The sequence below is a fragment of the Anomalospiza imberbis genome, chromosome 19 (genome assembly GCF_031753505.1).
Source record: "Anomalospiza imberbis isolate Cuckoo-Finch-1a 21T00152 chromosome 19, ASM3175350v1, whole genome shotgun sequence".
NCBI lineage: Eukaryota > Metazoa > Chordata > Aves > Passeriformes > Viduidae > Anomalospiza > Anomalospiza imberbis.
In genome coordinates, this window is record NC_089699.1 from 9,442,089 (window position 1) to 9,467,542 (window position 25,454).

Genomic DNA, 25,454 nt, shown 5'->3' on the forward strand with positions numbered 1-25,454 from the left:
TGTCGAGTCCCAGAGGAGGGGTAGATGATCCTGTCAAGTCCCAGGTGAGTCGACGTCCCAGAGGAGGAGTAGATGATCCTGTCGATTAACGGGGTCGGAGTCTTCATCCTCGGGGGATATGTCCAGAGACTTGATTATGGCTCGTTGGTCTAAGGGGGTGACTCCGTTCGGATCTCTCTCAAGTCATGGCGACCTGCTCCAGGGGTGTTGAAGGCTGGCTCCGATTCTTTGACACTTCCCTGTCCTGTAGATGTTGATTGTTGAGCAGTGCTTGCTTTGGTTTGCGGTCTGGGTCCAGTTTTAGTCCTCTGCTGGGGTCCGGCAATTAATATGCAACATACGCTGAGCCTCCTGGGAATTAGGAAGTCGCCTCAGGGAGCAGCGGCTGAATTACCCGATGCCATGAAGGGGACGCAGAGGGTTCAACTTGTTAGGTATAAAGGGGTTCTAACAAAGGGGGTTAACCCTAGGGTATATATATATTGAAGCTAGAGGGGTACAACTGGAGTGTGAACTGGGCATAAGGGCAGATACCTCAGGCAGGGGAAATACGAACAGGGGTGAAATTAGTGAATACATTCAAGCGAACCTCTAAACTGTGGAACGAGCAGACAAATAATTTTGAACTGTGGAATAAACAGAACAATGGTTAAACATACAACCAAATGGCTAAACCCTAAATTTATTCATAACACCCACAGTCACTGCCATCCCAAGAGCAGATCTGGAAGGTTGGGGGGCAAACGGTGGGGGTCCTTTCCATAAACCCAGGACCTCAGATACTGGAGGTGCCTCTTCCTCCATTGGGGGATTTGGCAGGCACAGGAGGGACCGGTAGGGGTGGGCCAGGTGTTATAGATACATATTATAATATTGGCTTTTCGCAAATATTAAAATGGGTTTTATATGTGTGGTGTTAAAGTAACGTTGTTATAAAGATATAGTTTGTATTTCTGCTGTTAATTAAGCTTAGCCACAGTAGTGAAATAGCTATGCTTGTGTTAAAATGCTTTCTTGGATGGGATAACATCCAACGAACATAGGATGAGACACCTGCTACACATATGCCAACTATCAGCACTCACCATCTGAAGACAGTGAGGACCAAGGTCCAGACTAGAAGTGATAAAGAGAAGGAGCCAAAACCACTGCCAAGAAACACACATGCTCTAAAAAGGCAGACCTGAGGCGGGGCCATGTAAAATAGTTCCTGGGAAATGTAAACTAGCTTATGGATATGCATAAGGTTTATGAATATGCAACAGGCAGATGTAATGGAAAAGGTATTTAAGGGGTGTTGCCCTGTTCTTTTGAAAGTTTTAAAGTTCTTCTAAAAGTTTCCTACACCTTCTGAAGTTTACATATTTTTTACTGAGTTTTCCTACATTGTTCATTTAAACAATGATTGTTTTGCATTCTTCTTTGTGAGTGGAGAGAATTGATGGACTGTTGGTTTGACCAGTGTAGTTGGAGAGGCAGCAGTTTCACCCTCCAATCCACTGTCACTTTTGCTATTGTATATAAACTGGAGTCAGAAAATAAAGTTTGCTTTTTTGGGTTCTGTTGTATTGTGTTATTTGGTTTGTCCGTTTTTCCCTTGTTTATGGTTTCATCCCAAGTTGTCTCCCCTTCCCTAAATGTCAATCCCATCCCCAATCCTCCCAAATCCCAAGAAATTTCCTTGTCAATCCCCATATCCCCTCTCTGGCACCTTGTATGTCACACGACTCTCCAGCCCCTCTCTCTAGAAGCTTCCAGAAGGGCGTTGAGCCCTGCCCACCGGGGGCCTGCCAGCTCCCCTGCCAGCTGTGACCGTAACTGCACCGAAGGGGAAGGCGCCTGCGGCCAAGACAGCTGTCCCTGGCTTCCGGGCTCTGTTGGTAATCTGTAGTTGTTGTTTGTTTGCTTTATTATACATACCAGTAAAGAACTGTTGTTCCTATTCTCATATCTTTTGCTAGTGTGCCCCTTAATTTCAAAATTATAATAATTCAGAGGGAAGGGGTTTGCATTTCCCATTCCAAGGGAGGCTTCTATCTTCCTTAGCAGACACCTGTCTTTCAAACCAAGACAGTTTTCTACAACTCTGGGAGCCCTGGCAATCAGGCAGTTTTTCACTTAGGGTACCATGTACCAGCTTGTCTCAGAAGGTCAGCTTCTCCAGAAGGTTGATGTTAGGGTCACTATCAAAAGCCTCACTATAATCCAGGAAACCTTTATACAACATATTTCTGTTCTACTATTTCCATCATAGTAGGATATCAAATCAGCTAGAGAGGACTTTCCCAATATGAAATAATTTCTAGGGCAATGAGAAATACTTCTGGCACAGACTTTGGAGGCAGAAACAGCTGTGAGAAGTGATACTTAGGGGCAAGTTGAGTGGGAATTCAAGAGTACTTCAGATGTTGTCCTCTAGAAAAACAGAATTGCTCCCATTTCAAGTTGATTTCTCTAAAGGGTGACTGTGAAGTCCCAGGAAAACCCCACCTTCATTCCCTAGGTAACCTGTCAACAAAAACATCAGTCTTATAGAAGAATGATCCTTGATCTTCAAACAGAGTCACACCTCAAGTTAATCCCTGGATGTTTAGTCTTCATTTCAGTTTAATTCTTCAAAGTTACTTCCTTAAGGAGCTGATCAAAGTTCACCTTTCATCTACAGACTGAAGGCGTGGCAATCATTTTTACCTGACAACAGGTAAAATCCAGCTCTAGCTCTAAAACAGGGCATAGAGCTAGATTTCTGTTTGTCTTAAAAATCTCATTGACATTGAAGCTCCATTTGCACCTAATTGCCTACGTCACCAACACAGAGCCCTCATATAGCAGATGAGATTTGACCTTCAAGCAGCAAAGTGAGTTTTAGGCAAAGACACACCACATTTAAACTTCAGGATCTGATTCTTCTGTTCATTTTCCTTCCCTTCTGCTGCTGGAAATTTCTGTCGCAAGAGGAAAAATACCTGTCTGATATCAGTGCTCATCTTTGCTGACTAAGGCAGGTAAGGAGATCTCTGTTATTTATTTCTCTCCTGAGCAAGTGGTGAATGTGGTGCTGCTGTTGGAGTGGAAAGCAACCGGTCTTTTCCCTTCACCCCAGCTGTGCACACAGGGACCAGCAAGCTCTTCCCATCCTCCAGGTCTCCTCAGGTGCAGGTGGCAAGAACTGGGGGGCATCAGCAGCACAGCTGTTCCCAGAAGGGCTCAGAGAGGAACTAAAAGTTATGGGGAATGGTCATTTAGGGGAAAAGTTGAGGTGTGGACTGGCCCTCTGAGTCTGATGTTTGTTTCCCAACGACTGTTCTGCTGCTGCCCAGGGGGAGCAGCAGAGCAGGAGAGAATTCCCCCTCTGGAAAGGACAGGTAGGCCAGGGTACTCTCTTAGAGCAGGACCTTGAGGCAAAGTAGCACTAATGATAATGCTGGAACTTCCTTCTCAGTGAGGCTGGTTCCAAGTATGACCACTTGGAACTCTTTCCTGTTGGAAGTTGAAACAGTGTGAAACTGCCTTGATTTTTATGGTAACTCAGGATGATGATATCTCCCAGAGCACCCATGGGTCAGTTCCTCATACAGAAATGTTATTAAGCTTAAAATTTCCTGATTAATACCTTGAGTGATTGAGGTTACCAATTCATAAGCAGCAAACTTCAGGTCATCATGGCATTTTCTTTGTTTACCCATTAAAAGAATTCATTTCATAATTCCACAGTGTTCAGGGATCTTTGCGGATCTGACGGGTGTTGCAGAGTCAGTGTGAAACTCACTCCATTTTCCCCCCTTCTGCTGTAGCACTGATTCTTGTCCTTAGTTGCACTCTATCCCCATGTGTCTGTTTAGCAGGGCTAAACATGAAGCTTAGAGGGATGGAGAAATTCTGCCTTTGTGTGTTTGTTTTTAGTTGTGTTGAGTATTTTAGACCTATGTTCCCATGGCAGGGCTATGTTCATGGCAGGGCTGATTAAGAGGGCTTTAAACTAGGTTTAAAGGGGTAAGGGGATGAAGCTAGGCTCTCCAGAAAGAGGCCCAAGGGTGGTAAGGCAGAGTCGAGTGAAATCTGCAACCCAGCTGAAGTGCATGTACACTAGTGCATGCAGCATGGATAGCAAACAAGAAGAGCTGGAAGCCACTGTACAGAGGGAAAGCTATGACGTAGTCTCCATCATGGAAATGTGGTGGGACGACTCTCATGACTGGAGTATTGCAATAGATGGCTACAAGCTCTTCAGAAGAGACGGGTGATGAAGAGGTGGAGGGGTGGCTCTGTGTATTAGGGAGGCTCTCAACACCACGGCATTTGAGATTAATGATGATAAGGTCGAGTGCCTTTGGGTAAGAAGCAGGGGGAAGGCCAGCAGCCTGGTGGGAGTCTGCTACAGACCACCCAACCGGGATGAGGAGGTGGATGTATTAATCTATAAGCAGCTGAAGGATGTTTCAGGATCACCAGCCCGTGGTTCTTGTGGGAGACTTTAACCTGCAGGATGTCCACTGGGAACTTAACACAGAAGAGAAGCGGCAGTCCAGGAGGGTCTTAGAGTGTATGGAGGAGAACTTCTTGTCACAGCTGGTGAGTCCCCTACCAGGGGAGGGTCTACACTTGACCTGCTGTTTGCAAATGGAGGAGGGCTGTCTGGAGGTGTGGTGGCCAGAGGCTGTCATGGGAACAGTGACCATGAACTAATAGAATTCTCAATATTCAGTCAAACAAATTCTCAATATTCAGTCAAATATTCAGTTGATGAGGGGCATCAACAAAACTTCCACTCTGGACTTCCAGAGAGTGGACTTCAGCCTATTGAAGAGACTGATTTGGAGAGCACCTTGGGAAAAAAGACCTTAAAAAGGGCATCCAGGAAAGATGAACATACTTCAAGAAAGAGATCTTGAAGGCACAGGAGCAGCCTGTTCCTATGTGCTGAAAGATGAGATGGTGTAGAAGATGACTGGCTTGTATGAGCAGGGAGATTTTAAAGGAACTGAGGAAAAAAAAAAAAGGCATATTGTCTTTGAAAAGAGGGCCAGGTAACTCAGGAAGTGCTTAAGGATGTTGTTAGGTCACACAGAAAGAAAAATAGAGAGGCTAAAGATCAATTAGAACTTAATCTGGCCACTTCTGTAAAGGACAATAAAAAGCAAAAGGAGGAGCAAGGAAAATCTCCATTCTTTATTGGACTTGGGGGGGCGGGAATATAGTTACAAGAGATGAGGAAAAAGTTGAGGTACTTAAAATCTTCTTTGCCTCAATTTTCAACAATAAGACATATTGTCCTCGGGACAACTGGCTTCCTGAGCTAGTAGATAGGGATGGGGAGCAGAATAGCCTCTCTGTAATCTAGGAGGAAGCAGTTAGAGACCTGCTGAGCCACTTAGATGCTCACAAGTCCATGGGACCAGATGGGATTCATCCTAGGGTGATGAGGGATCTGGCAGAAGAGCTTGTGAAGCCACTTTCCATCATTTACCATCAGTCCTGGCTCAGCAGGGAGGTCCCAGAGGACTGGAGCTGCTAATATGATGCCCATCCATAAGAATGGCTGGAAGGAGGATCTGGGAAACTCCAGGCCCATCAGCTTGACCTCAGTGGTAGGAAGGTTACAGAACAGTGCCATCACCCTGAGTGCACTCACCCTGAGTGCCATCATATAACACCTATAGGGTGGCTGGGGGATCAGACCCAGCCAACATGGATTAGGAGGGGCAGGTCTTGCCTGACCAACCTGATCTCCTTTTATTAAGAGGTGGCGTGTTGTAGATGTCGGCAAACCCAATGGGAAGAATGATGATGTCTTAGGTCAGAAGGCTGAATGATTTTTTAATTATAATTATGTTATAATACATTAACATACTATATAAAAGAGGATACTAAAAACTACATGCTACTTTCTCTAGCATATCTAACTATTCACAACTCGTGACCCTCTCTCTCAAGTCCAGACACAGGTGGATTTGATTGGCCAACAGGCCCAAACAATCCACCAGGATCCAACCAAGTGTTCACTCCAGGTAAACAATTCTCCAAACACATTCCACAATAGAGAAACAAGGAGCAGAAATAGAAATTGTTTTCTCTTTCATTTCTCTCTGTGCACCTTTATAAAAAATCCTGAGAGAGACAAATGTGCTTGCCACAGTGGCGTGCCTGGTGGATGTGGGGAAGGTTGTGGCTGTATCTATCTGGACTTCAGCAAAGCCTTTGACATCATCTCCCATAGTGTTCTCCTGGAAAAGCTGCAGCCACTGTCATTCTGCAGCCTAATTGTTTCCAGAGGGTGATAACTTTGGGATAGCAAGTGCCATGCATTCCCCTTCCTCCAAAGGTAGGTATGGGAGGGCATAAACTATTTCTTTCTACTTTTCCTCCCATTTGAATGTGTGGACAGAGAAAGTCTTCCAGAAAGGCTGGACATATTTTAAAGAAGAAATCTTGAAGGTGTAGGAGCAACCCGTCCCTGTGTGCTGACAGGTGAGATAGTGGGGGAGGAGATAGGTCTATCTGAATAGGGAGATTTTGCAAGAAGTCAAAATAAAAAAGATGGTGTATGACCTTTAGAAAAAGGGGCAGACACCTCAGAAAGAATACAAGGATGTCATTAGATCATGTAGAAAGAAAATTAGAAAGGCAAAAGCTCAGTCAGAACTCAATGTGGCCACTGCTTGAAAAAGATAATAAAAAGTGTTTTTATAAATCTATCAACAACACAAGGAAGACCAAGGAAAATCTCCATTCTTTATTGGATGTGGGGGAAAGAGTATCACCAACAATGAAGAAAAGGCTGAGGTTCCTAATGCCTTCTTTGCCTCATTCTTTAACACTAAGACCTCTTATCCTCAGCACAAACCTGAGCTGGTAGACATGGACAGGGAGCCGAATGGACCCTCTGTAACCCAGGGCGAAACAGTGACCTATTGAGCCACTTAGACTCCCACAAATCTATGTGATCAGATGGGATTCATCCAGCGTTGATGAGGGAGCTGGTGGAAGACCTTACCAAGCTGCTCTGTGTCATTTATTATCACTTCTGGCTCACGGGGGAGGTCCCAGACTGTAGGTGCCCGTGTGATGCCCATCCTCAGGAAAGGCTGAAAGGAGGTTCTGGGAAACTCCAGGCCTGTCAGCCTGACCTCAGTGCCTGGCAAGATTATGGAACAGATAATCTTCACAGTGATCACAAAGCACATACAAGACAACCAGGGAATCAGACCCAGCCAGCCTGGGCTTAGAAGGACAGGTCCTTCCTGGCCAACCTGATCTCCTTTTATGACCAGGTGACTAATCTGGTGCACGAGGAAAGGCTGTGAATGTGTCTATCTGTACTTCATTAAAGCCTTCAACCCAGTCTTCCACAGCATTTCCTGGAGAAGCTGCAGCCCACAGCTAAGATTTGTGTATCTTCACTGGGTTAAGAGCTGACTGGAGGCTGGGCTCAGAGGGTGGTGGCAATGATGCTGCATCCAGTGGATGTTTGGTCATCAGTGGTTTCCCCTAGGGATAAGTCGTGTTTAAAATCTTCATTGATGAGGAGATTGAATGTACCCTCAGTAAATTCGTAGATGACACCAAACTGGGTGGGAGCATAGATCTGCTGGAGGGTGGAAAGGCTTTTCAGAGGGACTTCGGCTGGATCAGTGGGCCAAGATCAGCAGCATGAGGTTCAACAAGACCATGAGTTTTGTTCTACAATTTGGCCACGACAACTTCCTGCAGCACTACAGGCTAGGAGCAGAGTGGAAAGTGGCCAAGCAGATAAGGATCTGGTACTGGTCAACAGTGTCTGAACATGGCCCAGCACATGCCCAAGTAGGCAAGAAGACCTCTGTTGTCCTAGTTTGTATAAGGAATAGCGTGGCAGCAGGACTAGGGTAGAGATTGTCCCACTGTACTTGGCCCTACTGAGGCCACACCTCGAGTGCAGTGTCAAGTTCTAGGCCCATCAATTCACCAAAGACATTGAGGTGCTGCAGCGAGTCCAGAGAGAAGGACAGTGAATCTGGTGAGGCGTCTGGAGCACATGTCCGATGAGGAGTGGCTGAGGGAGTTGTGGTTGTTTAACCTAGTTTAGTGGGTTGACCTTAGCTGGATGCTACCAAGGTACCCATCAAAGCTGCTCCATGACTGCCCTTCTCAGTTGGACAGGGGAAAGAAAATATATTGAAGGTTCATGAGTTAAGCACCAGGAGAGATCACTCACCAAATACTGTCAAGAACAAAACAGACTTGGGGATATTAGTAGAATTAGTTACCAAAAAAAAAAAAAAAAAAAAAAAAAGCAGTTACCAAAAAAAAAAAAAAAAAAAGGGCAACGAGAAGTAAAAGAAATCTTTAAAACACCTTCCCCCCACCTTTCCCTCCTTCCCAGCTCTACCTCTTCCCCACAGTGGCACAGGGAGATGAGGAATGGAAACAATGGTCAATTCATCACACCTTGTTTGTGACTCTGCTCAGGAAGAGGAATCAAAATCCTTCCTCTGCTCCAGTGTGGGGTCTCTCTCATGGCAGACACTTTTCCACAGACTTCTTCAGTGTGTGTCTTTCCCATAGGCAACAGTTCACTGTGAACTGTTGCAATGTAGTCCGCACATTCATGGGGTCTATTCTTCAGGTACAGTCTACACCAGTGTGCGTTGCCCACAGGATCACAAACCCTGCTAGGAAACCTGCTCAGGCCTGGGCTCTTCTCTCCTTGGGTCTGCAGGTTCCCGCCAGTACTCTGCTCCAGCATGGGCTTCCCATGGGGTCACAGCCTCTCTTGGGCATCCACCTGCTCCAGTGTGGAGTTCCTCCAAGGGTTGCAGGTGGATCTCTGCACTCTGTACCCTCCATGTGCTGCAGGGGCACAGCTGCCTCACCATGGGCTTCCCCACGGACTGTCAGGGGAACCTCCACTCTTGTGCCTGGAGCACCTCCTGCCCATCTTTTTGCACTGACCTGGCTGTCTGCAGAGCTGTTCTTCTCACACATTCTCACCTCACTCTTCTCTGGCCTCAATTACATCTGTACAATAGCTTTCTTTTCCTTTTAAAATATGTTATCACAGAGGCATCACCACAATCTATGCAGAGCTGAGCATTAGCCAGCAGTAGGTCTGTCCCTGGTGCCAGCTGGTGTAGGTTTTGCTGGACATGGGGGAAGCTTCTGGAAGCTTCTCACAGAAGGCACCCTTGTAACCCCCCCTGCTACCAAAACCTGCCCACACAAACTCAACACAGTGAGAGAAGGGGTGACCTTATCACTCTCTATACCTGACAGGAAATTGTAGCAAGCTGGGAGTTGGTCTCTTCTCTCAGAAAACTAGCAAAATGACAAGAGGAAATTCAAGCCTTTAGTTGTGCTGAGGAGTTTTGGGTTGGATGTCAGGAAGAATTTCTTCACTGAAAGGGTGGTCAGACATTGGAACAGGCTACCCAGGGAGGTAGTAGAGTCAACATCTTGAAAATGTTCAAGAAAAGACTGAATGTGGTGCTAAGTGCCTGGTCTAGTTGTCAAAGATTGGACTCTATGATCTCAGAGGCCTTTTCCAACATAAATATTCTGAGATTCTGTGATTCCAACCCAAAATTTAAACTGGTGTGTTAAGGTGTCCATTAAATTTCACAGCAGGAAGTACGGACTGGGTTGCATTTTCTCTTGCATTCCCTGTCACAGTTTCCTGGGAGCATGCTAGACTGAAATTCCCAGAAGTCGCAAATGTAATTGAAAGGCACACATTTTCTTGATTTCTGATCTCAACTGTTCAAGATTTGGCACCTTCAGGAGTCACATCTGGTGACAAGTGCCAGGAGAGAGATCTGAAGGGGTTGGGACAGGATTTCCCTTCTTTTCTCACTTCCCTTCTGTGCCTGTTCCAGGTCAGCTGTGGGATCATCCCACCCCTTGGACTGCAGGGATGGAGCAGAGGAGATGGCTGCTGTTGGCTCTGGCACTGCTTCTGGCTATCCCTTTCTCAGGTAATGCTTCCATGAGCTGTTCTGCTCCTTTCTGGGGGATTCCAGACTGCAGATGATCAGAAGTCCTGGAGCTGAGGGTCATGGTCTCCTGAACATCCCTGATTTGAACTCCACAAGTGCCAGAGCTGCCCTGCCCCTCTGGTCTTGGGGATTCCAGACGTTTGAAGTCCAAGGTTCTCTCTCCTGGTGAAGCCAGGGAAGACCTAAGCCAAGACATCTGTGCCCTGTCCAGCCCTGCCTCAGTGCCAGGAGCATTTCCCTGTCCATATGGGCAGTTGGCATTGTCACAGCCGCCTTGCTGCTGGTGATGCAGGGCTGCAAAATGGCAAGGCCAGCTGGGGAGCTGCATGAAATGGCTCTGGACATGCTTTTATGCATTTATTTTTTTCCTTTTCCCCAAAATAATCCCATCCTGTACAACTTATCCTGTTTTCTCCCTATAATCTATTACTTTCAGTTGTTCCCTACTGTTACTCCTAGACCTGTTTCCTTCATACCAGTACATTTTCTGATTGATTTCAGCCAGATGCTCACTCACAGACAATTTTGAGCTCACCTCTCCTGAGAATGTAGTTGGAATTGTCGGTCAGGATACAATCCTTTTTTGTACCATCTCTTCCACAAAGCCACTAGACAATCCTGAAGTGCAGTGGAGAAAAATCACAGACAGGCACAGAGTGGACATCTACACATACAGGCAGTTTGGAGGTGAACCAATGCAGAAATACCGTGGATGGACATCAGTGCCAAGAGATGGATTTGACACTGGGAATGTGTCCCTGACACTGAAGAACGCCTAGCCAGCAGATGAAGGAATGCACAGTTGTACTGTGATATCCAGGGACCAGATTGTTGATACGGCCACCAAGCTCAGCATTGCAGGTTGGAGACTTTCTGGGCTGGGTAGGGAAGGAGGGAAGCTCTTACAGAGGGAAAAGAGCTCTCCAAAGTATCACTGTCCCCCAGTTGATGCCTCTCATATGACACAACACGTCCCCTCCCCACTCCCAGCATGGGACACCTGTCAAGATGTTCTGCAACCTCCATGCCCAGCCCGAGCCCTGTTCTGACCCACATGGGGCTGGCGAGCTGTAATAATCCCTGGTGGGGAGGCATGATGCCACCTGACAGACATCCAAGTGCTCAGCATCCCTGGCTGTGGGACTGATGGGAATGAGGACTTCCATCTTGTCACTTCTCAGCTGGGGTAAGGGCTAAGATGTTCTGTGCTGCCAGTTCCCCCAGTTGGACAGTCAGCATCATTTGTGTGCAGATATTGATAACGTCAGATGGAGCTGATCAACCTTGATTCACTGATGAAAAAGAGCATAGAATGACAGAATCAGGGAATCTTAGAATCAGGCAATGGCATGATTGGGAATGGACCTTAAAGAATTTTTCATTTGATCTTCCCAGCCATGGGCAGGAACAAATGCTGCCTAACCTGGCCTTGAACCCTTCCAGGGATGGGACATCCACAGCTGCTCTGGGCAAGCTGTGCCAGTGCCTCACTCTTAGTCAAGAATTTCTTCCTAAGATCAAATATAAATCCCCTCATCCAAAGGGCATTAAAGATGCTTTTGGGAGAGGAGAGAGGAAAAAGCTTCAAGACAGCACCCATTTCCTACTATTACACAGGACGAATTCCTATGAAATCTAGCTTTGACCAGGAGTATGACTCCGAAATGTGTGTGCTGCATCCCACCTCATGACACTGGTGAAGCTTTGGCACAATCCCTGTCAGTGACCATCTGTGCCCACCTGTAGTTCCAGCATGGAATGGGGAGGTGCCTGGGCTTTACTGTGCTAGGTCCTGCTTTAGCAGGACCTCAAAATTGGATGGGGGTCCTACAGAGTAATTCCAAAAGAAGAATACAAACCACACACTTTCTCCCTGCCTGCTCCATGAAATAGTGGGGAGCTGAGAAGCAAATCCATCCTGCACCATAGCTCTTTCTAAGCCAAAGGAAATTTGGCATTTATGGCAGACGGAGTGCGGGATGACAGAAAGACCAATGTAAAGGTTGTGTGAAGGACTGACAGAAACTGGCAGGAAACTCTGGGTTAAGAAAGAGCTGTGAATCAAAGCAAGAGCTGCTTTCAAGGAAACAAATTCTCCCACTAACAAACTCTCTTGCCTTTAAGGTACTGGTGAAGTGTTCATTGAAATTCAGGGCCCCCAAGGGCGAGGGCTCGAGCTTGGCTGCAGATCACACAAATGGTTTCCCGAACCTGTGGTCCAGTGGGTTACTGAGGATGGGCAGGGGCTCTCTGCAGACACTGAAAGTAACCAGGACAGTGAGAAGTTCTTCAGTGTGTGTAGTCAAGTCACAGTTACAGGAGAGCAAGTGAGAAAAGTCACCTGTCAAATCCTGAGCCCCCTGTGCAGGTGGAGAAGAAAACTACTGTGCACATCTCAGGTGAGTTCCATTGTCCCCAGAAGTGTTTGCTGGAGACTCACTGTCTCAGGAGCCCTGTGAGGCCCTTTCCAGTGCCAGGGAAGGCGACAGCTCGCCAATCAGGCCAGACCCATCCCAGAGTACCATGGGGCACTGCAGGCAGGACAGTTTGCAGTGTGAAATGAGCAGGATCCCTCTTGCCCCTAGGGATGTGCACATCTCGAGGAAAGGCAGGCTCTGACCACCTGTGTAGGACTGTGACTATTTTTCCATTTATCTTCACAAAATCTCTTTGGGTGGGTGCTTAAGTTTAAGGGTAAGATTGAACATTGCCAGATGACACAGAGATTTTTTTTTTCCCCAAAGGTTCTGTTTTTCCAGGTGCATCTCAGTGGGTCTCTGCCTCCTGGATACAACTCTCTTTATGCCTTCTCACATTGGCTGCTGGCTCTGTTCTGGTATTTCAAGGTAAGGCCTCTTGATTCACAGGACCTCATATTTTCAGAAGCGAGGCTCTGGGAGGTCACTGTGAGAAAGTTCTCTGCAGAACCTGTTCTGGCAGAGGCTGTTCCTCATGCTTGGTAGAGGAAGGTTCTACGCAGAGGTCAGGTGAAGTGGCTGAGGGTTTTACATGTCACTTCTGAGGTTTGGTTTCACTCTTTGACTGTAAGAGAACATTTCTCAGCTCCTTGTTAGACTGGTCTGACAAGAAGGATGAAACACCAAGGGAAGTCTTGCTCTGGCCCACAGAAGTAGCAGACCTTCCTCACCCTGAGCTCTCCTCAGGTAGAAGTTTCCCATGCGCTCATCTGTAATCCAGAGGCAGAAGGGAGATGCCTCCACATACAGCTGAGAGCATGGGTGGACTGTGGTATCTACATGCAAGAGGAGGAAGGAGGGTGGGATTTGGGTATGTTGTAGTAAGGACGGACAAGACACGTTTCTTCACCCACCATAGCTCAGTCTTCTTCACACCTCATATTTATACAGTTTTCTAAAGGAATTGTGTTGAATTCTAATTAGTTACTAACTTACTGCATCTCAGCTCATTGGTTTGTAGCTGCCAGCATACGCGTCTGTCAAAAACTTCCCTCTCTAAAGTTGTTTACATTCTTGTCTCCTGGGAAGATGTTTCACACAGGCAGAATCTTTCTTGACACAGGTGCAAATTCCTTCTCACGGGATCTTGTTTGACCAGCTGTTAGCTGTACCCAGCCAAAGCAGCAGGCCTGTGTTAGGGTGTTAACTAACCAGGTGGCTTTTGCCAGATGCTGCTCCCAATTTTTGAAAGATCCCCCACCCAATGCTTTCAAGGTGGTTTTTAACAGTCCATTGTACCTCTCCACTTTGCCTGCAGCTGGTGTATGGTAGGGAATATGGTACACCCACTCAATGCCATGTTCCCTAGCCCGGATGTTGATAAGGCTGCTCTTGAAATGAGTCCCATTGTCTGACTCAATCCTCTCAGGGGTACCGTGCCTCCAAAGGACTTGATTTTCAAGGCCCAGAATGGTGTTACGGGCTGTAGCATGAGGCACGGGGTAGGTTTCCAACCATCCTGTGGTGGCTTCCACCATTGTGAGCACGTAGCGCTTGCCTTGGTGTGTCTGGGGCAGTGTGATGTAGTCAATCTTCCAGGCCTCCCCATACCTGTACTTGGACCACTGTCCACCATACCACAGGGTCTTCACTCGCTTGACCTGCTTGATGGCAGCACACATCTCACAGTCATGGATAACCTGAGAAATACTGTCCATGGTTAGATCCACCCCTCGGTCCCTTGTCCACTTAAAAGTGGCATCCCTGCCCTGATGGCCTGAGGCATCATGGGCCCATTGTGCTAGGAGCAACTCTCCCTTGTGTTCCCAATCCAGGTCTATCTTTGACACCCCTATCTTTGCATCCTGATCTAGCTGCTGATTGTTTTGCTGCTCTTCATTAGCTCTACTCTTGGAGACATGGGCATCTACATGGCGAACCTGCACAGGTAGTTTCCCTACCCTGGTAACAATGTCTTTCCACTCATCAGCAGCCCAAATTGGTTTTCCTCTATGCTGCCAATTAGTCTTCTTCCATCTCTCCAGCCATCCCCACAGAGCATTGACTACCATCCATGAATCAGTGTAGAGGTAGAGCTTTGGCCACTTCTCCCTTTCTGCAATGTCCAGGGCCAGTTGAACGGCTTTGAGTTCAGCAAGTTAACTTGATCCACCTTCTCCTTCAGTAGCCTCTGCAACCTGCTGTGTGGGGCTCCATATGGCTGCTTTCCACTTCCGTTTCATTCCCACAATACGGCAAGAACCATCAGTGAAAAGAGTGTAGCGTTTTTTTTCTGCTGACAATTGGTTGTATGGTGGCACTTCTTCAGCACATGTCACTTCTTGTTCCTCTTCATCAGCGAGACCAAAATTTTCACCTTCAGGCCAGTTTGTCATAATCTCCAAAATCCCAGGGATCCGTTTACCAAAACAGGCTTGCTGTGTGATAGAGCAATCCACTTGCTCCATGTAGCACTGGTGGCATGGTGGGTGGAGGGAACCTTACCTCTGAACATCCACTCCAGTACCGGTAGTCGGGGTGCCAGGAGGAGTTGTACTTCAGTGCCAATCACCTCTGAGGAAGCTTGGACTCCTTCATAGGCTGCTAAAATTTCCTTCTCTGTTGGCATATAGTTGGCTTCAGACCCTCTGTAGCTTCGACTCCAAAATCCTAATGGTCAGCCTCGAGTCTCACCAGGCACCTTCTGCCAAAGGCTCTGGAAATTCCCACTTCCACAGGCCTCCAACAAGTCCTTTGTTATATTTCCCATCCCCATGCAGATGCTCAGGACTCCAGGTTCCCAGGGTGCAGAGCTGCCCCAACAGTGGGCTTTTCCCAGCACTGACCAGGACAGCCTAGACTCTTCTGGATCTCATCCTCCCTGGGATCTAAGGCCAGCTTTTCTCCAATTCCCTCTCTTTCCAGCTGAGATGCTGGCAGACGAATGTTCTTTGCTCAAGGAACACTTAGCAAGTAGCATGGCCTGGGCTCTCCTGTGGCCAGACCATTGGGGAGTGATAAGGCAATGGGGTTCCTTTCAATATTTCTCACCAACAGCACAGGAGCTGCAAGCTCATGTTTAGAAGGGCTCACAGTTGTGCTGAGACTCCTGTCAACAGGTAAAAACTGTAGTGGAAGAAAGATTCCATGACACAAAGAAGACTGCAGGTCCAGAAGAGAGGCCAAGGCTCCTTCCCAGAGCAAACTCTTGGTGGAAAAGGATCTGAAAGCCAAGGAAGAGATCCGTAATGGTGCCCACAGAATGGGGGACCATCAGAATGTGATGTCCCCATCTTTGTTTTTCAGGGCTGAGTTCTTTTCCAAGGCCACTGAATTAAAAAGGATTGTCTGAGGAAAGAGAAGTCTGAGAGTATAAATTAGAAATAGGCAGGACATGAGGAAACTGAATTGAATTTCTTGTGCCCTCCCTTCATAAAGAAAGAAAAAGGAAAAAAAAAAAAAAACCCAGATAAGCAGGGTCATTCCCACCAGGCCTTTATCTTTTGGAAGGAAACTCTGCTCCACAATCAAAGTGACTTGTGAGTTAGTCCTTGGAGTGTGTGCCTTGTGCAGAACTTCCTTGGGAGTAGCTCTTATGTCCCGCGCCAGTGGAACACCTTTGATTGCTGAGATGGCAACTGGAGGTGGTAAAGGTCCCTCTTCTCTCCCTCGTCCTTGAAGGTAGTGAAAGAACAGTGTATTCTTGGTCTTTTCTAGGAGGAATGGTCTATGTCACTAGTAGAACAAGACCATGCCTCAGGGGAGGAAAAATCATTATCTCTGTGACACCAGTCTTTTTTCACAGGAAGGAGAGTGGACTCCCTGGAAACTGTTTGGCTGAAGAAGCACCAGCACCTCTACCAAAAAATTCAGACTCTGCAGGAAGCTTTCCAGAATGAGCAGAAGTCCACACGTCGTGATATTCAGCTCCTCAGAACAGACCTGGAGAATGAACTAGGTGAGCAGGGCCATTCCCCAGCAGGTCGCCTTCTCCCTGGAGGCAAAAGCTGCTGTACAGGCAAACTGTCCTGTGTGGTCGCCCACCACAGCTCCTCAAAGCAGATGGAGAAGTGCAGTCTTATGTAGGGAATAGCTGTTTTGATAAAGAATACTCAAAGGGAAAACCTGAAGAGATACTCTGGCAGTGAATTTAAATCAAAACACTGCTCTCTCCCTCAAGAAGGTAATGGGAGTGTCCCAATTACCCTGTTCTTTCTTTATAGGATTGACAATAGAGGCAAATACTACAAACACTCTGGAATCTATGTGGAAGAAGGACCTCCATGAAGTCTCCCAACAAGTTCAAAATCTGCAGAAAGCTTTTCAAAACACCCAGCTGTACACACAGCGTGACCTTCAGATGATCAGAACAGACCTGAAGGATGAACTAGGTGAGCAGGGCCATTCCCCAGCAGGCCTTCACCTCTCTGAAGGTCAATCTGGCTCTACAGGTAAACTGACCTGTGAGTTAATCCTTTGCCTTTTGTCAGAATGGGCAGAACTTCCTCGGTAGCAGCTCTTATGTCCCAGTCACGTGGAACACCTTTGATGCTGAGGTGGCAACTGGAGATGGTCAAGGTCCCTCTTCTCTTCCTTGTTGTAGAAGGGAGTGAAAGAAATCTCCTCGGTCCTTTTTAAGAGGAAAGTTTTGTGTCATTTTGTGTCATTTGTGTGGGACAAGACCTCACCTCAAGGGAGAAAAATAATTTTCCCAGTGACACCAGTCTTTTTTTGCAGGAAAGACAGTGGAGGCAAATGTCACAGGGAATATAGCATACATGTGGCAGAAGGACCTCCTTCAGCTCTCCCAACAAATTCAAACTCTGAAGCAAACTTTCCAGAATATGAAGGTCTCCATACAGCGTGACCTTCAAATGATCAGAACAGACCTGGAGAACAAACTAGGTGAGCAGAAGCATTTCCACAACAGGCCTTCATACCTCTGAAGACAAAGGCTGCCTTACAGGCAAACTGTCCTGTGAACTTGTTCACCACCTCTCAAGTGGGATGGGGAAAGACAGCCCTTACACGGGAAACAGTTTTTGTGCTCTGTGGCACCACAAAATCCTCATGACAAAGAGTATTACCTCCCAAGAGTACTCTTTGGAGAGAGAGAGTGGGATCATTCTTGCCCTCCATGCTTCCCAGGAGGCCTTGGTCAAGCGATTAGGAAGACCCACAGGGAGTAGGAGAAGCCTAAGAGAGCCCTTAGAGATGCTTTGACAGGGATTTTATATCAGAGCTTTTGGCCATCGTCATTACAGATCAATGGTTTCTCCCTCAAGAAAACCATGAATTTGTCCCAATGAAAATGTTCTTTCTTCTCAGGAGGGACAGTGGAGGCAAAAACAAGCACCTTAGAATCCAGGCTGGAGAAGGACCACCATGAAACCTCCCAAAAAATTCAAACTCTGCAGGAAGATTTCCAGAACACATATGAGACCACACAGCGTGACCTTCAGATGCTAAGAACAGACTTGGAGCATGACCTAGGTAAACTAATCCATTCACCAGCAGGCTTTCCTTCTTCTGAATAAAAAAGAGTTCTACAGGCAAAGAGTCCTGTGAACTCATTGTCCACAGTTCCTCAAAGTGGATGAAGAAGGAGAGCCCTTACATGGCAAACCAGCTTTTGTGCTCCATGACACTGAAACACCTCCAGGTGAAAGAGCCCATGACGAGCCCCACCCCATGCTCACCTGCTCAGCTTGGGGGCATCTCCATGGCCAGTGCATGAGGTGGGGGCAGGGGAGGGCACTGGCAGCACCCGGCACTCTCTGCCAAATGTCCAGGGATCTTTCCCTGGGCAGGCACAGGGCCCATGTCCAGTCTTGGGATCCACTGACCAAGGCTGAGGCCCAGTGAACATTCCTGAGACCACAATGGAGTTGGAGGGACAGCTAGGGGATGTCCCACCACACCTTCCTCATGACAAAGAGCGTTGTTTCCCAGGGCCCACAGTTGCTGTCTGGAGAGATGGATTGGGGTCAGTGCTGCCCTCAGTGCTGCCCAGCAGGCCTTGGTCAAGTCTTTAGGGAGGTCCACAGGGAGTGGGAGAGTCCTAAGGACAGATGCTGTGGCAGGGAATTTAAATCAGAGCTTTCAGGCATTGTGATTTCAGGCAGGTTGCTGGTGTCCCCCTCAAGACAGCAATGAGTCTGCTTCAGTGAGATAGTTCTTTCTTCACAGGAAGGACCGTGGAGACAAATACAAGGACCATGGAATCCATGTGGAAGAAGGACCTTCTGCAGCTCTCCCAACAATTGCAAACTCTGCAGGAAGCATTCCAGAACATGAAGGGGTCCACACAGGCAGAGCTGCAGATGATAAGAGCAGACATGAAGAATGAACTAGGTAAGCTAGGCCATTCCTCAGCAGGCCTTCATCTCTCAAAAGGCAGGAGCTGCTTTACAGGCAAATTTTCCTGTGAGGACATCCTCCACAGCTCCTCAAAGGGGATGGGGAAGGACAGTCCTTACATGGGTAATAGATTTGTCATCCATGCCACTGGAACACCTCCATGCTGAAGTGTTCTCTGCAGGAGCTCAAGGTCTCTCTTCTCTCCCTTGTCCTTGAAGAGAGTTTGAACTCTTGAGTTCTCTCACTGTCTGATACTCGTTAAGGTTTCCCCTTGAACCCTTGTCCCTGTCTCTGTCCCTTTCCCCACTGCCCTTCTGCTACAGCCCCACTCCTGGTGCCACACTGGGCAAAGCCGAGCTGTACACATCCTGCGTGTCTGTGCCCATGACGAGCCCCACCCCATGCTCACCTGCTCAGCTTGGGGGCATCTCCATGGCGAGTGCATGAGGTGGGGGCAGGGGAGGGCACTGGCAGCACCCGGCACTCTCTGCCAAATGTCCAGGGATCTTTCCCTGGGCAGGCACAGGGCCCATGTCCAGTCTTGGGATCCACTGACCAAGGCTGAGGCCCAGTGAACATTCCTGAGACCACAATGGAGTTGGAGGGACAGCTAGGGGATGTCCCACCACACCTTCCTCATGACAAAGAGCGTTGTTTCCCAGGGCCCACAGTTGCTGTCTGGAGAGATGGACTGGGGTCAGTGCTGCCCTCAGTGCTGCCCAGCAGGCCTTGGTCAAGTCTTTAGGGAGGTCCACAGGGAGTGGGAGAGTCCTAAGGACAGATGCTGTGGCAGGGAATTTAAATCAGAGCTTTCAGGCATTGTGATTTCAGGCAGGTTGCTGGTGTCCCCCTCAAGACAGCAATGAGTCTGCTTCAGTGAGATAGTTCTTTCTTCACAGGAAGGACCGTGGAGACAAATACAAAGACCATGGAATCCATGTGGAAGAAGGACCTTCTGCAGCTCTCCCAACAATTGCAAACTCTGCAGGAAGCATTCCAGAACATGAAGGGGTCCACACAGGCAGAGCTGCAGATGATAAGAGCAGACATGAAGAATGAACTAGGTAAGCTAGGCCATTCCTCAGCAGGCCTTCATCTCTCAAAAGGCAGGAGCTGCTTTACAGACAAATTTTCCTGTGAGGACATCCTCCACAGCTCCTCAAAGGGGATGGGGAAGGACAGTCCTTACATGGGTAATAGATTTGTCATCCATGCCACCGGAACACCTCCATGCTGAAGTGTTCTCTGCAGGGGCTCAAGGTCTCTCTTCTCTCCCTTGTCCTTGAAGAGAGTTTGAACTCTTGAGTTCTCTCACTGTCTGATACTCGTTAAGGTTTCCCCTTGAACCCTTGTCCCTGTCTCTGTCCCTTTCCCCACTGCCCTTCTGCTACAGCCCCACTCCTGGTGCCACACTGGGCAAAGCCGAGCTGTACACATCCTGCGTGTCTGTGCCCATGACGAGCCCCACCCCATGCTCACCTGCTCAGCTTGGGGGCATCTCCATGGCGAGTGCATGAGGTGGGGGCAGGGGAGGGCACTGGCAGCACCCGGCACTCTCTGCCAAATGTCCAGGGATCTTTCCCTGGGCAGGCACAGGGCCCATGTCCAGTCTTGGGATCCACTGACCAAGGCTGAGGCCCAGTGAACATTCCTGAGACCACAATGGAGTTGGAGGGACAGCTAGGGGATGTCCCACCACACCTTCCTCATGACAAAGAGCGTTGTTTCCCAGGGCCCACAGTTGTTGTCTGGAGAGATGGATTGGGGTCAGTGCTGCCCTCAGTGCTGCCCAGCAGGCCTTGGTCAAGTCTTTAGGGAGGTCCACAGGGAGTGGGAGAGTCCTAAGGACAGATGCTGTGGCAGGGAATTTAAATCAGAGCTTTCAGGCATTGTGATTTCAGGCAGGTTGCTGGTGTCCCCCTCAAGACAGCAATGAGTCTGCTTCAGTGAGATAGTTCTTTCTTCACAGGAAGGACCGTGGAGACAAATACAAAGACCATGGAATCCATGTGGAAGAAGGACCTTCTGCAGCTCTCCCAACAATTGCAAACTCTGCAGGAAGCATTCCAGAACATGAAGGGGTCCACACAGGCAGAGCTGCAGATGATAAGAGCAGACATGAAGAATGAACTAGGTAAGCTAGGCCATTCCTCAGCAGGCCTTCATCTCTCAAAAGGCAGGAGCTGCTTTACAGGCAAATTTTCCTGTGAGGACATCCTCCACAGCTCCTCAAAGGGGATGGGGAAGGACAGTCCTTACATGGGTAATAGATTTGTCATCCATGCCACCGGAACACCTCCATGCTGAAGTGTTCTCTGCAGGGGCTCAAGGTCTCTCTTCTCTCCCTTGTCCTTGAAGAGAGTTTGAACTCTTGAGTTCTCTCACTGTCTGATACTCGTTAAGGTTTCCCCTTGAACCCTTGTCCCTGTCTCTGTCCCTTTCCCCACTGCCCTTCTGCTACAGCCCCACTCCTGGTGCCACACTGGGCAAAGCCGAGCTGTACACATCCTGCGTGTCTGTGCCCATGACGAGCCCCACCCCATGCTCACCTGCTCAGCTTGGGGGCATCTCCATGGCCAGTGCATGAGGTGGGGGCAGGGGAGGGCACTGGCAGCACCCGGCACTCTCTGCCAAATGTCCAGGGATCTTTCCCTGGGCAGGCACAGGGCCCATGTCCAGTCTTGGGATCCACTGACCAAGGCTGAGGCCCAGTGAACATTCCTGAGACCACAATGGAGTTGGAGGGACAGCTAGGGGATGTCCCACCACACCTTCCTCATGACAAAGAGCGTTGTTTCCCAGGGCCCACAGTTGCTGTCTGGAGAGATGGATTGGGGTCAGTGCTGCCCTCAGTGCTGCCCAGCAGGCCTTGGTCAAGTCTTTAGGGAGGTCCACAGGGAGTGGGAGAGTCCTAAGGACAGATGCTGTGGCAGGGAATTTAAATCAGAGCTTTCAGGCATTGTGATTTCAGGCAGGTTGCTGGTGTCCCCCTCAAGACAGCAATGAGTCTGCTTCAGTGAGATAGTTCTTTCTTCACAGGAAGGACCGTGGAGACAAATACAAGGACCATGGAATCCATGTGGAAGAAGGACCTTCTGCAGCTCTCCCAACAATTGCAAACTCTGCAGGAAGCATTCCAGAACATGAAGGGGTCCACACAGGCAGAGCTGCAGATGATAAGAGCAGACATGAAGAATGAACTAGGTAAGCTAGGCCATTCCTCAGCAGGCCTTCATCTCTCAAAAGGCAGGAGCTGCTCTACAAATGTCCTGTGACCAAGTTCTTTGCCTCTTCTGAGTGGGTGCATGGGGCAAAACTTCCTTGGGAGCAGCTGTTTTGTCCCATGATAGCGGAACCCCTTTGATTGTGAAATGGCACTGGAAGTCAGTAAAGGTGTGTTGTCTCCCCATCACATTTGGAGGAAGTGAAAGCACAGTGTGTTCTTGTCGTTTTTAAGAAGAAAGGTCCAGTGTAATTAGTGGTACCGTACCTCATCTCAGGTGAGGCAAAACCACTGTCCCACTGACACCAGTCTTCTCTTACAGGAAGGAGAGTGAAGGAAAATACCTCAAGGGTCTTGGAATCCATGTGCCTGATGGACATCCAGCAGCTCTCCCAAGAAATCCAAACTCTGGAAAAAACTTTGCAGACCACATTGGGGTCCACAAAATATGACTTAGGTGAGCAAAGCCTTTTCCAGCAGAACTTAATTTCTCTGAAGGCAAAAGCTGCTTTACAGGCAAATTGTTCTGTGAGCTTCTTGTACACAGCTCCTCAAAGCGGATGGATAGGGACAGATTTTCTTGGCAAGTAGCTCTTGTGTCCCCACCTGCAAAGACACCTGAACACTGAGACGATGACTGCAGGTGGTCAAGGTCCCTCTTCATTACCTTGTCTTTGAAGGGAATATGTAGTGTGGGCTCTCTATGACCCAATATGTGGTAAAGGAGCCCACCTCCATGCCTTAGTATTATCTTCTTGCTTTCCCCACTTCTCTTCCTCTTAACAAACATTGTTGTCTCCCACAACCCATAGCTGCTGTTTGGAGAGATGGAGGGGGCTGATCCCAACCTTCCATCCTTCCCATTAGGCCTTTCCCAAGCCTTTGGGAAAGCTCACAGGACCTGTGCTCTTTCCTTAGCCCTCCAGCAGTTAATCCATCCAAACCAGTTCTATTGAGCTGGGAGGGTCTTTGTTCTCCTTTTTCCAGAGCCCATGTGCCCCAGAACACTGGGAGTTGGACACTTCAGGGAGGGAAGGACCACAGGAGTGTGGGAATCCCAGATGAAACGGTGGGGCTCAGGCCTTGGGCAAGCCCTGCTCCTCTCCCCCCTGGCCCAGCAGTGTTTGATCACTTTGACAAGGGTCTCCAGGGGTAACTGGTGCAGGAAAGTCACCTTTGCTTCCTGGCAAGTCCTTCTCTGTGAAAGCCCATCTCCTTTTTAGTTTAGGGTCTGGCCATTCCTCTGGCCTCCCTTTCCCATCTGAAAATGTGAGGCTGAGCTCATCTCACAGCACATTTTAGTCCTCCTCAGTCCTCAGAGGAAGCAAATTGGAGCCACGTGCCCCGTGTTTGGAAAACAAGATTATCACACACCCTGATGTACTGTGAGTTTCTCTGTGAGTCTGATGAAATGAGAGTAGAACTGGTTAAGAGAACAGTGTGTGTGTGATGGGGGAATAGGAGAGCATGGGCGTGGCATCAGTGTCATGAAGGACAGAGAGATGGGTGTCATGTGTAAGAGATATCGTCACTCTCATTCTGCTTGATTGTGCTGTCAGCGCCCCAGCAACACTAAGAGCCTTGTGTCTGACCATACTGTCAGTGTCACAGTAGGGGAGCATGAGAGTGGCCTCATTGTCACTGATGGGGGAGAGTTGGCCAATTTTGCTTCATTGCCAGAGCAAACCTTGACAAATCCAGTTACTTCCTGCTTTTCTCCTTTCCCACAGACCTTCCAGTCCTACAGTCCTACAAAGGTAAGCATAGGTGAGATGAGGAAGTGAGTACTCAAGAGCCGGAGTGCAGCTCTGGAAAACACACCCAACCCAACCCCCTCAGACAGCTCTTTGGAGAAGAACACACTCAGGGAAGGGTGGTTGGATGACTTTTTTTGCTGTTATGTGCTGCCCAAGGCCCTGCCTGGGTTTGTCAGGAGCCCTCTCAGCTGTGGGGAGCAGGCACAGCTGGCTTGCACTGGCCACTGCAGCTCCAGCTACCACTTCTGATTTGCCTCTTGAGCCTCTCAGGAAAAGTTTCTGGAGCTGATGTTGCTCCACAGCAGGAGCAGCTCCTTCTCCTTTCAATCAGAATTGAGCTAGAGGACCTCAGTTTGTGACATTGCACCTTGCTGAATCCTACCAGGGGTTCCTCCCATCCCCTGATGCATGTGGAAAGCTGAGGCAAGAAGCATTCCCTTATCCTTGTGGCAGTGCAGTCCACTCTTCCACTCAAATCCATGTGCAAGCAGTATCATACACTGGTGCTCTCCTGTTATTGAGGAAAAAAATGCTTAAAACTTGAAAATCCCCTTCAGACTTTGGCAAGGAGTTAATCCAAACCTAATTCCAGGGGCTGCCAACTCCTGGTCCTTTTCCTCAGGCCAACCCCCCTCCAGCAATGCAGAGATGGAGGCAGAGGACATTGAGCACCACAGCCTCCTCCTTGGAGCTGCCTGCTGCAGTCCCAGGAGCACTGGAGGAGTGCCTGGCATTTGGTGTGTGCTGGCTGCCACTCTCTCTGGCAGGAAGGGGCATGGCAGGAGGAGAGGGAAAAGCTTGAGGTGTCCTAAGACAAGAGGCTGCCAAGTGCACCTGAGCATGGAGGTGGGGGAAGGGAAGGACAAATGAGAGAGGGATGAAGGCAGAGAAGGGAAAGGCTCAGAGAAACAGAGCTCGTGTTTTGTGCTCTTTATGGTCTGACTTGACTATTGCAGGAGATGTCATCCTGGATGCTGACACAGCTCATCCCAGATTGGAAATCTCTGCGGATGGGAAGAGAGTGAAAGATACCGGTGTCATCAGATTCTTGCTCAGAAATGAGAAGAGATTTGATTCTCATCTCTTTGTGTTGGCAAAGGAAGGATACACTTCCGGGAAACACTACTGGGAAGTAAATGTTGGGACAAGAAGAAACTGGGCCTTGGGTATTGCCTGTGAATCTGTGACTCGCAAAGGGACTTTGACCCTGTGTCCTGAGAATGGCTTCTGGGTTATTGCGTGTGTAGATGGGCAAGATTATTTGGCCTGCACGAATCCTTGGACCTGTCTGACTGTGACTGGCCATTTGTCAAAGATTGGGATCTTCTTGGACATCCCAGCCAAACAGGTTTCTTTTTATGATGTCTTTAAGGCAGTAGCTTTGTACACTTTAAGCATTGCTGATGGCAGCAGCCAGGAAGGCAAATTCCTTCCCTTCTTCTCTACAGGCCTTGCTGCTGCTGAGCCTGACACAGAGCCGCTAACAATATTGCCGTTGTCTGATGATGATGAGTAGTTTACTCTGCATTTCAAAGGTCAATACTGTGATTGAATCACATTGTAATCAGGCTGCTTATTTGTATCTTCTGAACAAAAGTGTTGAAGGAGAGGGCAAATCTGTCATAGTGGTCAGCTTTCTAAATTATGCATCAGAATGAAAAGTTTTTTGAGGGAAATTTTATGTTGTCAAGGGAAATAAATTTTCTTTCACGATAGTATGAAAAAA

General features: G+C 48.3%; 1 protein-coding gene across 6 annotated transcripts; it reads left to right on the forward strand.

Moving 5' to 3' along the window:
* The first annotated feature begins 2,312 nt into the window (after nucleotides 1–2,312).
* On the forward strand, nucleotides 2,313–25,454 carry LOC137485230 (E3 ubiquitin-protein ligase TRIM21-like). Of its 6 annotated transcripts, none has more exons than XM_068209630.1 (15): nucleotides 2,314–2,858; nucleotides 2,956–3,005; nucleotides 9,852–9,950; nucleotides 12,716–12,817; nucleotides 16,194–16,346; nucleotides 16,612–16,779; nucleotides 17,126–17,293; nucleotides 17,717–17,881; nucleotides 18,578–18,742; nucleotides 19,648–19,812; nucleotides 20,718–20,882; nucleotides 21,788–21,952; nucleotides 22,294–22,428; nucleotides 23,702–23,728; nucleotides 24,685–25,454. In XM_068209630.1, the coding sequence occupies exons 3-15, from the start codon at nucleotides 9,890–9,892 to the stop codon at nucleotides 25,242–25,244; spliced, it is 2,199 nt and encodes a 732-aa protein (XP_068065731.1). In that variant the 5' UTR covers nucleotides 2,314–2,858; nucleotides 2,956–3,005; nucleotides 9,852–9,889; the 3' UTR covers nucleotides 25,245–25,454. The 6 variants fall into 6 exon arrangements, with proteins under 6 accessions (XP_068065733.1, XP_068065731.1, XP_068065730.1 ...); XM_068209629.1 differs by having other exon boundaries at nucleotides 2,314–2,701; nucleotides 2,780–3,005; XM_068209631.1 differs by having other exon boundaries at nucleotides 2,314–2,701.

Coding starts and splice junctions, on each gene's coding strand:
- LOC137485230 (XM_068209627.1), top strand. CDS start 10,766: ATGCACAGTTGTACTGTGATATCCAGGGACCAGATTGTTGATACGGCC. Junction 10,854..12,715: donor TTGGAGACTTTCTGGGCTGG/GTAGGGAAGGAG, acceptor TTTTCCCCAAAG/GTTCTGTTTTTCCAGGTGCA. Junction 22,429..23,701: donor GTCCACAAAATATGACTTAG/GTGAGCAAAGCC, acceptor CCTTTCCCACAG/ACCTTCCAGTCCTACAGTCC.